Source organism: Anolis carolinensis, chromosome 2, assembly GCF_035594765.1.
Source record: "Anolis carolinensis isolate JA03-04 chromosome 2, rAnoCar3.1.pri, whole genome shotgun sequence".
Taxonomy (NCBI): domain Eukaryota; kingdom Metazoa; phylum Chordata; class Lepidosauria; order Squamata; family Dactyloidae; genus Anolis; species Anolis carolinensis.
Window position 1 is genome coordinate 306,140,074 of NC_085842.1, and position 13,747 is coordinate 306,153,820.

A 13,747-nucleotide genomic window follows, 5' to 3' on the forward strand; every position below is an offset into this window, starting at 1 on the left:
CCTGCTTCTGATTGTTGCACCAGGATTTGCTGTCACGAGGGAGCAGGAAACATCATTAGCATCATCCTGCTGCATCCTGATAGACAATGTAACAGACCACCATCACTCAGTGCAGCTACAGTCCATTAAGGTAGGCTTGGAAAGAGCTTATATCAGAGGGTATTCTAGTTACATATTATGCAGCGGCCGGGTTTTAACACAGTAAGTTAATCACCAAGCTGCAATAAATCTTGCCAACCAAAAGGTTGAAAGTTCGAAGCCCAGGTCAGAGTGAGTTCCTGACCTTCAGTTTCTGCCTACCTAGCAGTTCAAAAACAAATGTGAGTAGATAAATAGGAACCGTATTAAAGTGGGGAGGTATTTAGGCTCGGTGTTTGATCAGAAAAAATGAGGATGTTAACGAACAAAGAAAGCTTTGGCAGGGAGATTGAGTGACAGCACCCCCATTGGCTGGAACCCAAGCACAACCTCCAAAGATGCTGAAAGATAGGAAAGCCTATATTTACCTCTATCTGTTTTCTGTCTTGTTATTGTTATAATTGATATTGAATGTTTGTCGTATATGTGTTCTGTGATCCGCCCTGAGTCCTCTTCGGGGTGAGAAGGGCAGAATATAAAAACTGTAAAATAAAATAAAAAAAAACTGGAAAGCTATATCTGTGATGTTGGATTTTGGTCCTTATTAGTTTACCAAGGGGTCTAGTGGCTTGCATAGCTGGACTGTGATGAATATGCTTGAGATTTTAGTTTGAAATTTAAAGAAAAGGACTTTCAGCTATCTAAGATGTAGAATCCTATTTCCAAAATACATTCAGCACCCAGGATATGGCACCTTTGGCTCTGTAAAAAAAAAAATACTCACTAGCAGTCTTAGAGAGAGAGTTATTTATTGTGAATCTTGCTTGATTGTGTAACATAAAAGATGAAGTGACTGGATGGAGAAAGAGAGAGAGAGCAAAGTACCGTCAGAGAATTGGAAGACCCTTCATTGACAATTATGTACAACAAAGCAGTTAAAAAGAAGAAAATGCTGCTTGCAAGGGGGGAAGCCGCTGGGGAGTGTAAATCCTTGGTATTAGAAATACAAGGGAACAGGTTATTTTACACGGAAAGAAAATCTCGCTGAACACAAAAGGAATTTCATCAGTTATCATATACAACAAAATGCTAATGAAAACATAGTCTCTTAAGGATATTATTCTATGCCTTCAGTTCCAGGTGACAGCAGCTTCAACTAGGCGAGGTTTCTTTTCTATCCAGTGCTTGCAGCAGGTAATCCATCATCTGATGAAAAAAGAGAAGAAAGAATGTGAAAACTTTCTTATAAAAATATCTGTTGTCTTTTGATTCCTTGTCAGTGTGATGGTGGATCTACTCTAGTCTTCATCCCAAACTTTAAAGGAGCCTTCCTAAGTGATGAATCCTGTTCCCAAAATAAGTTAGGTAGCCTTAGATGGCAACTTTTTGCATCCAGAACAAAACCTGGAGTGGATTCAATCATCTCACCAACCTAGAAGCCACTAGCTAGTTAACTACCCATTATGTGTTTATTATAAACACAGGCCAAAGTATTTTGCTGTCTGAGGCAAAGCAGCAAATGGTGCTCGCCTGCTCCCATCTACACGTTAATGTATTTAAGGGAAGACTATATATATCAGGCATGGGCAATCTTTGGCCCTCCAGGTGTTTTGGACTTCAACTCCCACAATTCCTGGTCTCAGCCCCCTTCCTTTTCCCCCTCAGCCGCTTAAGCCCATGCCTGATATATATAGTATATGAGACAGAAAATTACATGAGCTGCTCTCTCTCTGTCATTCTGACATTAAAACCTCATGGACATGTAGTAAAATAGTACAATTTACTGTCTTGGGCTGAAAACCTGTTAGACTCCTACAGGTATGTATATTTCCCTTTAGAAAGGTTTGAATACTTCAGTCCGCTGCAGACCCTCTGTTCTTCATTCAAAGCTCTGGAAGTGGAGGTATACATGCACTCAGATCAGATGGGCATACATGTTGATTTCACATGGATTAATTGTCAACCATCACTTAATGACCAATTGAGGTGGTATAAAACATGAGATATTTAGTGTTCACTGATATTGTGATATCATTTAGCCCAAGTAAGTAAACAAAAAATATTTAAAGGTGGGGGAGCATATGCTGAAAAGGATAAAATAATTTTGAATGGTTAAACTCATTTGACCACACTTAATAGAAATCTGTTGGTATTTTATGCATACTTAAGCAGTTTAATATTTTTGTCCAACAAGGAATGCCCACATTCGTTTCAAGAAACAGGTTTGTACATATGTACACCTATGCAGTACAATACCGTGCACAGGGGCCCATGAACATTTTTGGTGCACTCAGTTGTACTTTTGTTATCTCTTTTCAGTTGTGCAATGCTGCATTTAATATATAGCATAACTGATTATACTATATAGCATAACTGACAATATTTACCCTACAAAAGTGAAATGAAGAAACTCATGTTTCTGCTGCTGGTATATATGAGTAATAATATTGGATTATGCTAGAACATGTAAAATTAGGGATGCACAAAACTGGGGAAATTACTCAAGTTCCTCAAAAATAGTTGCCATTACTGCACGATCCCCATATCCATATGGAGACTTTCTAGACTTACTATAAACACACAAACTCATAGATAAATGAAAGCCCTACTGAAATGAACCACTTTTGATGGACACATGCCATGGCGATCCTCGTAGAACTGACCTGTTTGTTTACTCAGTGTTAGACCCTCAGGTATGCCTTCCCCAGTATTATATTTGCACTTTAATAGACTATGACAGCTGGGAAATCCCTCCTCCCTGACGATTTCGACACATTTTGCACCTTGACCCAGATCCTTGGGATTTTAAGATTTTATCTTTGTATGTGACTTTTTATGACTGTTTTATCGTTGTTTGATGTTTTATTGTTGATAGATTTATTGTATTTTTTGCATTTGCTTTTATATTGTTGTTCCGGGCTTGGCCCCATGTAAGCCGCCCCGAGTCCCTTCGAGGAGATGGAGCAGGGTATAAGAATAAAGTTGTTGTTGTTGTTGTTATTATATGGAATTGTTCTGGAAGTCCTATAAAATGATGTGGAGAATTTTTTCCAGATGTGAAACCATGTGTATTGGATGTATGGATATGACGGTTGTACTGTAGTTACTTCAAAAAGACAGGCCAAAACACAATGAGTGGAAACTTCAGGAAGAGAGAAATGCCATTCATCTGTGACTCACCAGTGGAAGCATTAAGTTGTGTGAGAGAGTGGGGGACGTCTCCTATGCAGTGGAACGCTAACGTCTTGGAAGTCTGACTGGTGCAAATAGCGGCTTCATTTCAGTGCCAAGTTACAAACCTCATCCAAGGTCCTGAACTAATTTCGAAAAAGGGACCAGCATCTCTGGCTCCTCTTTTACAGTTAGGGCTAAAACCCAGAGCAGAGTCACCATCCCATGAACACTGACATCACTGGTCACCACTGGCCCTGCACACAAAGTATAAATCAAGCTTACCTTGTAGAAAATAAGGAAAAAGTAACCACAAGGTATCTGCCTCTTGGCAGAGCTATTTATCTACTTCTTGAGACTGCAAAAATTCTAAAAACCTCACTGAACTACAAATTCCAAAATTTGACAGCATCCGTATTTTGATTCCATCTGTACCACCGACTCATTCGTTGACTTTTTTTTTTTTTGCCTAATCCTCCATTCTCTAAATGTAGGACATGGACTTGATAATGCTGGCCTACCCATGCTGGAGCCCCCGGTGGCACAGCATGTTATAGTGCTGAGCTCCTGAACTTGCGGACTGAAAGGTCAGTGGTTCGAATCTGGGGAACGGAGTGAGCACCCGCTGTTAGCCCCAGCTTCTGCCAACCTAGCAGTTCGAAAACATGCAAATGTGAGTAGATCAATAGGTACTGCTCCAGCAAGAAGGTAATTGCGCTCCATGCAGTCATGCCAGCCACATGTCCTTGGAGGTGTCTATGGACAATGTCGGCTCTTCGGCTTAGAAATGGAGATGAGCACCAACCCCCAGAGTTGAACACAACTAGACAATGTCAGGGGAAAGCCTTTACCCTACTACCTACCCAAAAAGGACCGTTGTAGACGTAACAAGTTACTACATGTTAAGGACTCTGAGCATTGAAACCCCATAAACATACTAGAAATCAATAAATCAATACAGTGTACAGAGTGCTTAAACTGGGGACTTTGCACAATTCTGTGTGATACTTGAAAATGAGTAATTTTCTCTATTGCTTGTTGAGTTTTTCAGGTGCATTTTCAGCTCAATGAACCATGCTTTGTATCAAATACAATGTTTTCCCAACAAATAATTGAGCTGAATTGAACTGCACCTGGCAGCTTTATGTATTCATAATTAGAGGTTATTGCAAACGCCGCACTTACGTCTTTGAGACTGCTGTTATCCTCTGCCTCCCAAGCGTTCTTGGCAGAAAATGGCAATTCATCCCTGAGAACCTGAGAGCTTCGGTTTTCGTTCCCATCTAGAAGCTTGAGGAACTGCTTGAACGTCTCCTCCCATTGCAAATAGTCTCCCAGCTGCTTGATGTTATCGGACAGCGAAGAGAAGGGGGACTCATTCCGTTCGTCGTATATGTAAGGAAAATCCCCTGTGCTTTTTTTCCCCATGAAGTGGCCTGAAAAGGGAACAGGAAATGTCATTTAAATTACTGCCGAAAGCTGCTACCCCATCTTCAGAAAAGCAGGAATGGGACACAACATTGTGGAGTCAGAAGCATTTTGGGGTGGAGTTGCAGGAGGCGTCATTAAAAATCTATCAGCTCTGGATTCAATAAATACATTAAATGCCTAATTTATTGTAAACAGTCAAGCCTCAACATTTCTGGGGCGCGAGGTGGAAAACCCTTGCAGAAGTGGGAAACTGAATTTTTTAAAATGTTACTTTTTATCTGAGAGAACACCTCTCTTAGGCTAGATCTACACTACTATATAAAATCCAGACTATCTACTTTGAACTGGATTGTATGGCAGTGTAGACTCATATAATCCAGTTAAAAACTGGGTTATCTACTTTGATAATCCGGATTTTTTTATCAGTGCAGATCCTGCCTAAGAATCTTTAGTTCCTCTAGCACGATTCTATAGTCAATGTACACTGGAAGTCACTACTGATGTTTAAGCAAAGCATGGCACACTTCATGTGTCAGAAGAGACCAAATGTGCACTTGGAAAACTCTTTTCCTGCAGTAGCTGGGACTCTCTTTCACTTTCTTCTACTCTTTTACACTTTGTTATAGTTTGGGAAAAGAAAAGACCATGGGCCTCATCACATGGACAATTTGAAAGTGTGGAAAAGCGGAAGGAATTGTTTTAATTTGTTCCCTACTTAATTCTTTCTTTTCCCCCAACTTCTTGGATGGATGGCCATCCCACACTTTTCTGTGCTTTTCCCGCTTCCTTGTTTCACTGAATCAGGTAGCACCCAACTCCTGAAAATTTAGTCTTTTCTCCATTTTAACACACTGGCAATGTAGATTCTCACAGGCAGCCACTGGAAGTAGCCATGCATCATGGGATGGCCTCCATGGGAATCTGTTTTGCCAGCATCTGGAGAGATGACAGAGAGAAGATCGAGAGAAAACTCCATGGAATGAAGTCCTATGTCTAAAAAAGGGGTGGATTACTGCTATCAGGCAGAGATAATTCATTTTGTGAAGAGCACATTATCTGAACCTTGCCTTGTTATTTGGCAAATCAACATTCTTCGAACCTGTTCATGTCCTACATTCAATCAAATTTCAAATGCATTTCTTCAACTTTCTCAAAACTGGAATACAAGAAATATTATACTCTTGCCTCTTTAGCCAGGTGATCTACTGGTTGCCTAAAGCAGTTTGGGATTTCTACTTCACTTAAGGATTTTATCATTTGAAGCCACTATTCCACAGCAGTCACACTATCACTGACAGCGGCTGCATACCGGCATGAGCACCTTCACTATTGCACATCTCTCCATTTGCACAACTGAGTCATGATTCCACACTCTCCACATAACCTCCTGCACTTCCATGGCTCTGTAATGTAAATTTAAAGGTAAAGGTAGAGGTAAAGGTTTCCCCTGACGATAAGTTCAGTCGTGTCTGCCTCTGGGGGTTGGTGCTCATCTCCATTTCTAAGCCGAAGAGCCGGCGTTGTCCATAGACACCTCCAAGGTCATGTGGCTGGCATGACTGCATGGAGCGCTGTTACCTTCCCGCCGGAGCGGTACCTATTGATCTTCTCACATTTGCATGTTTTTGAACTGCTAGGTTGGCAGGAGCTGGCTCTAACAGCGGGCACTCATTCCGCTCCCAGGATTTGAACCTGGGACCTTTTGGTCTGCAAGTTCAGCAGCTCAGCACTTTAACACACTGTGCCACCAGGGGCCCAGTGGTAATGTAAACTTACTCCCATCAAATCCAATGGTTCCCATCTCTTCTCTTACTCCAGCCTATCCCCTGTCTCCCACGCAGCCAAAACTGCCACCCCTTACTTCCAAGACACCCCAGCCATGTTTTAAACCTTCCATCAGATCCAGTGGCCTCCTTCAACTCCAGCCATCTCTCCCTGACGTCAGAGGCAGTGCTGGCATACCAGTACAGAAGTGGAATAGCCCCATAGGTGAAGGGTACACAGCACAACTGGCAGTTATTTATGTATTTTGCCCATTGAATATGGGTGATAGGTTAATGGCAAGGAAAGGGTGATGTTATGCAATAGAGACTATCGCCAAAGGTGACAGTCCTGCTTCAATGCCAGTTTGTCTCCCTCGTGTGATAAAGTCCTGAGACACAAGAATCTATCTGCTTTCTGGCTCATTAGTTTAGCTCTTCTTTGTCAGCTAGCTGATGGAGTGGTGATGTTAGGCATGCAGATGACTTCCAGGCAAACTCTGCTCCAGTTCAATCAGACTGAATGATGGCAAAAGAGGAGGACAAATATAAAGTGGTTTTTTGTGTGTGCCAGATATTTTTCCAAAGAGAGGCCCACCACAAAATGGCAATGACACACAGTGCATTTTTCATCCATGGAAGCAATTCTGTTTTTTTAGGTAAGTGCTTATGAATACAAACCCAGCAGTCACTGGCACTTCAAGAGTATGAAAGAAGCAGAGCTCACCCAAGATATTTGGTTACCTGAGGTAAAGGGCAGGGTTGCATTCTATGTACAGAAGCAGTACGGGAAATTGATTATTACTTCAGTACTAAACCAAGGTGTATATGGCTCAAGTCGTGACTATTTGAAAGAATGTGTCACATTTTAAGCACCTGTTTGGGCCTGAAGATATTTGGAAGACAATTTCCTTCAGTCCCATCACTTCCACAGACACATTTAATGGACACAATATGTCTGGAGTCTCGACAGGGGAGAAAAGGAATTTGGGGACATCGGGTTTTCAGCAAGGAAAAATGGACAGGATTAACTACTTCCATTCAGAATCACAGCTACATGCAACACAAGTGTTAACGTTTAATGTAGCTCTATGGATGCAGACAACAGGCAATATTTCTATATATCACATTCCTACTTTTTGCAATAAACTATCATCTCTCTCCAACTGGTCACTATCATCTGCTGAAATTGAAGCAGTGGACTGGGAAGTCAAAGTACTATCACATTCAAATAATTGCTGTCAACTAGACTTATGGTCAAGTTCATAAATGTGAACCAGACTTTTTGCACTTTCTATGTACCTGGGTGAAGAGAAACTCACTGAATCTTACTAAACTACAACGGATACTGCCACTATTGCAAAATGGCTCTATTCTCACTTTTTCTCTGGACACCACAGTATATATAAAACATTTTGCCATGGCACAGCTTGCAATGGTTACTTTTTCAAACTGCAACTCCCCAAATGCCTCAACTGGTTTGGATGCTGGAAATGGTCTGTTTGGAAAAATTTAGTGCAAATGCAAAGGCAGCTTTTCCAAGCTGTGGGTGTCTTGGATGGTGGTCAAGCAATTGCTTGGGTAAGCAAGCCTTTGAATTCTCAGCTCACGCACCCCTCCCACTTGGGTCTTCATTTGAAGGAAAACCAGTGCTCTTTGCATTCAAGATTAAGGTGGCAGGTCAGATAGTTATGGGGACATTAAAGATAATATGGCAGAGATGGCTTGGTGGAGTGATATATTATTGGTTCTGTGAGTTATCAAGAATAGGGGAGTGCTCCTGCACACAATGAAAGCATTGGCATATAGGTCTGATGGACTAGATTAGAGGAAAACACCATCTGCCACAAATCTGAGCTTCCCACCCTACAGCCCTTCCTCACATCCAAACCTGCCACTTAGTCCATTCCTTCCCTCAGAACTTGAGTTACAAACATCTGACTTACATACCATTCAGAGTTAAGAATGGGAGTGAGACAACAGGAAGTGAGAGATATCTACCCCTCAGAAAGGAAATTCACTCTGGAAAAAGTTATCATGGCAAAAAGGTGTCTCCACCAATCCCAGTGGCGCAGCGGGTTAAGCTGCTGAGCTGCTGAACTTGCTGACCAAAGGACAGTGGTTCAAATCTGGAGAGCAGGGTGAGCTCCCACTGTCAGCCCCAGCTTCTGCCAATCTAGCAGTTTGAAAACATGCACATGTCAGTAGATCAATAGGTACTGCTCTGGTGGGAAGGTAATGGCACTCCATGTAGTCACATGACCTTGGAGGTGTCTACGGACAAACACTGGCTCTTTGGCTTAGAAATGGAGATGAGCACCACCCCCAGAGTTAGGCATGACTAGACTTAATGTCAAGGGGAAACCTTTACCTTTAACAATCCTTGTTTCCACAACAAGCCATATTTTTATTTTATCACAGGGACAAAAAGTGAGCTGAAATTTTCTGAACAGGGGCACAGACAGAAAGGCAAACACCACAGGGCTGTTAGAATCATAGAATCATAGAATAGTAGAGTTGGAAGAGACCTCATGGGCCATCTAGTCCAACCCCCTGCCAAGAAGCAGGAAATCGCATTCAAAGCACCCCCGACAGATGGCCATCCAGCCTCTGCTCCTCCCTATGCTATCCAAAGCACACGTGTGCGCACACACGCACACACACATATATATGACTGGAGTTAACCTTTTATGTACCTTTTACCAACTTACATACAAATTCAACCTAAGAACAAATCTACAGAGTCTATCTTGTTTGTAACTTGAGGACTGCCTAAACACATTTGGACTTAGAGATTGAAAAAGTGGGTGGATAGATAGATAGATAGATAGATAGATAGATAGATAGATAGATAGATAGATAGATAGATAGATGGATAGACAAGACTACCATTCTCATCATCCCCTGTCCAGTATTGCTGGCTGGGGGATTCTGGGAATGGTATTCTGGGGGGGGGGGGGAAGGCAAGTGAAAGGGAGGAAAGAATCTGACAACTTTTACTGGGAAAAAAAGGTTATCTTCAGGCTTGTAACTATCCAACTTTGTTAGGATCAGAATCCTGCTTCCCAGCACAATCTGTGTCCACGCTGACTGATCTTCCCAAAATTTACTCTGGAAAGGGCACCTTTCTTCACCCTCTCTCCTTCTTTCCTCTCTCCTAACCCTTCTATCAGAGTCACCTTGATACTTGGGAGACAAAGGGTACAGCTACATTTTTGAATCAATACGCTCTTACACACTGCCATGACTCAATGCTATGGAATCACATAAATTATAGCTTTACAAGTTCTTTCTGTGCCCAAGAGTTCTAGTGCCTCACTAAACTGCCATTCCCATTAGTTCCATAGCACTGAGAAATTGCAGTTAAAGTGGTGTTAAACTGCATTAATTCTACAGCATAAATCCTTCCTAGGACTCTGAAGACTAAGGTTCAAATGCTGGCTTGGCCACAAATCATACGTCACACTCTCTCAGACACAGAGGAAAGGAAGTCACCATCTTTCACAGTTTGAATAGGGCAGTGGCAAACCTCTTTCCTGAACACATCTTGCCAAGAGCACCCTTAGGGTCATCCTACCTTGGAAACCACTACACTGGAGAAGTAATGCAGTTTGACACCACTTTAACTGCCATGGCTCAGTGCTATAGAATCCTGGGATTTGAAGTTTGGCAAGACAACAACACATTTTGGCAAGGAAGCCTAAAGGACTTGTATAATGCCTGTGATTTGGTAGCATTGAGGCAGTTAAAGTGCTACCAAAATGCACTAATTCTATGGTGTATATATGCCCTAGGATCCTGGAGACTAGAATTTGAACCCTGGCTTGGCCACAGGCAAATCACACTCTCTCTTCCTCAAGGAAGGCAAGGGCAAGCCTCTGCTGGGCAAATCCTACCAAGTGTACCTTAGGGTTGCCCTAAGTACGAAAGAACTTGAAGACACACACACACACATATTTAACCCTTTCCTTCCCCAGGAACTTAGGAGCAAAGACCCCTTTTTTAGGAGATTTCAAGCACTGAAACCTCAGACCCCAGCCTTACTCACAGACTGCTTCTTACAGACATTACAGGTGAATTTGTAGCATCAATACAATGACATTCTTTCCATTGCCCTTACTCAATGCTATGAGGTCCTGGGTTTTGTAGCCTGGTGGGTCTCCACACTCTTTGGCAGGGAAAGCGCAAGATCTTGTCAAACTACAACTCTGGTGATTGCATCGTGCCAGGTTTCACACCACTTTAACACAGAATTGTACCAGGACAATTCAAGTGGAAGAGTACCTTAAGGTCATCCTAAGTACAAAAGAGCTTGAAGACACACACACACACACACACACACACACACACACACACACACAGATATAACACCTTTTCCTTTTCTTCCCTTCCCAGGAACTTAGGGGCAAAGACCCTTTTTTTTCAGGAGATTGCAAGCACTAAAACCTCAGACGCCTACTTCGCTCACAGACTGCTTCTTACAGAGATTACAGGTGTAGTTGTAGCATCAATACAATGACACCCCTTTAATTGCACCTGGATCAATGCTACGGGATCCTAGGTTTTGTAGCTGGGTGAGGTTCTAGCACTCTTTGGCAGGGAAAGACAAGACCTTGTCAAACTACAACTCTGTGGATTGCATTGAGTCAGGTTTCAGACCAACACTATTTCAAGGTAGCATTGAGCCAGGGCAGTTCAAGTGGCCTCCGACTGGGGTCATTCTAAGGCAGAGATGCACCCATGCACTCTCAGCCTCAGAGGGAAGCAAGTTGCACTCTCTCAGCCTTGGAAAAAACCATGTCAAGACTGTGTTGTCAAAGGCTTTCATGGATGGAATTACTGGGTTGCTGTGAGTTTTCCGGGCTATATGGCCATGTTCCAGAAGCATTCTCTCCTGACATTTCACCCACATCTATGGCAGGCATCCTCAGAGGTTGTGAGAAAATCATGAAAATGAACAAAATTTGGCTACTAGTATTTTAAAAACTCTAAAATCAGGACAGTAAATAAAGAACAACACTTTGAAAACAGAGGAGTTTCAGACATGAATCAATGAGGGCCAGCTAACACCTCCTAACAAAGGATTCCCTCAGGCAGTAAGCAGCCTGACCTTGAAGCTGCAAGGCTATTCAATGCTAATCAAGCTGGCCAATTGAAACATTCATACTTGCCTCAAACAGGCAAGAGTTCTGTTTCCCACCCTGGACATTATTCCACAGATATATAAGCCCCACTTGTCTAGTTGGAGCCTCTGATGGCCAAGGGGATAAAAGCCTCGTGACTTGAAGGTTGGGTTGCTGACCTGAAAGCTGCCAGGTTCGAATCCCACCCAGGGAGAGCGCGGATGAGCTCCCTCTATCAGCTCCAGGTGGAGAGCAAGCCAGCTGTAACCAGCTGCAATGAATCACTCTGACTGGGAGGTCATGAGTTTGAGGCCCGCTTGGAGCCTATGTTTGTCTTGTCTTTGTTCTATGTTAAAAGGCATTGAATGTTTGCCTATATGTGTAATGTGATCCGCCCTGAGTCCCCTTCGGGGTGAGAAGGGCGGAATATAAATGCTGTAAATAAAGAAAGAAAGAAAGAAAGAAATGAGAGAAGGAATTACCACAAGGATGGTAATTACATCAAAACATCCAGGCGTCCCCTGGGCAACGTCCTTGCAGACGGCCAATTCTCTCACTCCAGAAGCAACTCCAGTTGCTCCTGACACGGAAAAAAAAACTTGCCTAATTTCCAATATACCTTACAACCTCTGAGGATGCCTGGGTGAAACGTTAGGAGAGTGTGGCCATACAGCCCTGAAAACTCACAGCAACTCATGCAGGGCTGTAGTCAGGGAGGGGGGGGGGGGTGTAGGGGTTCACTCCCCTCAAGATTTTTTTCAGGTTTAAAAGAAAAATTCATGAATTTAAACCGATTAACCAAATCCCCATGAGTGTCCACTGAAGCATCTCTGTCTTGAGCGTCCAGTGAAGTTTAGCAGTGGAGCCTGATTTCTAAATCATTTTGCGTTATGGAACTACTTTTCATGATTCGCTAAAAAAAAAAAAAAAAAGTCTCAACCCCACCCTCCGAATTTTTTTTCTGGCTATGGTCCCGAACCCATGTCAAGACTCTCCTTCTCAGAGGAAAGCAATTCACGCACTTCGACAACACAATTCACGCACTCTTGGCTTTGGAGGAAGGCAAACCCTCTTCCGAAGCCACCTCGCCCAGAGTCGCGCTAAGTGGGAAGGCGCCAAAGGGCAGCCTTTGGGTGGGAGCCCGACTCACCGACGGCCCAGTGGCTCCCTCTGGGGTAGACCTTGGCCATGGGGGCCGCCCCGTCGTTGCCCGGCAGCGGGACCGCGCCCCCTCCGCGCCCCTCCAGCAAGAGGGCGGCGGCGAAGAGGGCCAGGCAGGAGAAGAGCCAGCGCGGCTTGCGGGGCAGCGGAAGGTCGGGGCGAGCCATGGACGGACGAGCCTCGACGGGGCGGAGAGGAAGAGAGGAGGGCGAGACTCAGGCACCTCTGCTGCTAGCTCTGCCGGATGGAGTCGCTCTTATAGGCGGTGTGGGCGCGGTGGCAGCAAAGGCCAGCCTCCGGCGCCTCCCCTCGTGTTCGTGGGCTGGATGCGGGCAGAAAAGCCTTCCCATCCCTTCGGGAGCGCCTCCGACCGGCCGCCTCCTTCTCAGCCCAACTGGAAGCAGGCATGGGCAAACTTCGGCCCTCCGGGGGTTTTGGACTCCAACTCCCACAATTCCTAACAGCCGGTAGGCTGTTAGGAATTGTGGGAGTTGGAGTCCAAAACCCCCGGAGGGCCGAAGTTTGCCCATGCCTGCGTTAGAGAGGTTCCTGGATTATAAATGACATTTCCTTATTGGTTCTGTCATAAAAACATGGGGAAAGTTTATTAAACTGTAAACACTTTCGTTTTTGCGGGACATCCTGCAGCGCATTTTGCTATCGTTTTTCAATGGGGGCCGGGCTGTGGCGCAGGCTGGTGAACAGCCTGCTGCAATAAATCACTTTGACCATGAGGTCATGAGTTTGAGGCCAGCCCATGGCGGGGTGAGCACCCGCCAATTAAAAATAAAAAAAAAATAGCCCCTGCTCGTTGCTGACCTAGCAACCCGAAAGATAGTTGCATCTATCAAGTAGGAAATAAGGTACCACTTATAAAGTGGGGAGGCAAATTTAACTAATTTACAACGTTGGAATGAGGAAGTGCGGTCACAGTGGATGAGGAAGCAGCTGCTCCCCCCTGTGGCCAGAATTGAACATCCCCTCAGGAGAAGGTTAAATTGCCTCTGTGTCTGTCCCTGTCTT

The 13,747-nt window shown here is 43.9% G+C and overlaps 1 protein-coding gene across 1 annotated transcript; it reads right to left on the minus strand.

Annotated features, from left to right (window-relative positions):
- Window positions 1-870: 870 nt before the first annotated feature.
- Window positions 871-12,966, minus strand: grp (gastrin releasing peptide). The gene is made up of 3 exons (XM_062972529.1): window positions 12,714-12,966; window positions 4,435-4,685; window positions 871-1,284 (listed from the first exon to the last, which is right to left on the minus strand). Exons 1-3 carry the CDS (start codon window positions 12,889-12,891, stop codon window positions 1,231-1,233), a joined length of 483 nt encoding a protein of 160 aa, XP_062828599.1. The 5' UTR covers window positions 12,892-12,966; the 3' UTR covers window positions 871-1,230.
- Between the last annotated feature and the right edge of the window lie 781 nt (window positions 12,967-13,747).

Excerpts from the sequence above, each read along its gene's own strand:
- grp (XM_062972529.1), bottom strand. The coding sequence starts at position 12,891 with ATGGCTCGCCCCGACCTTCCGCTGCCCCGCAAGCCGCGCTGGCTCTTC. Across the intron at positions 4,686-12,713 it reads AGGGAGCCACTGGGCCGTCG|GCCACTTCATGGGGAAAAAA; the intron begins GTGAGTCGGGCT and ends TTCCCTTTTCAG. Across the intron at positions 1,285-4,434 it reads ATAACAGCAGTCTCAAAGAC|ATGATGGATTACCTGCTGCA; the intron begins GTAAGTGCGGCG and ends TTTTTTCATCAG.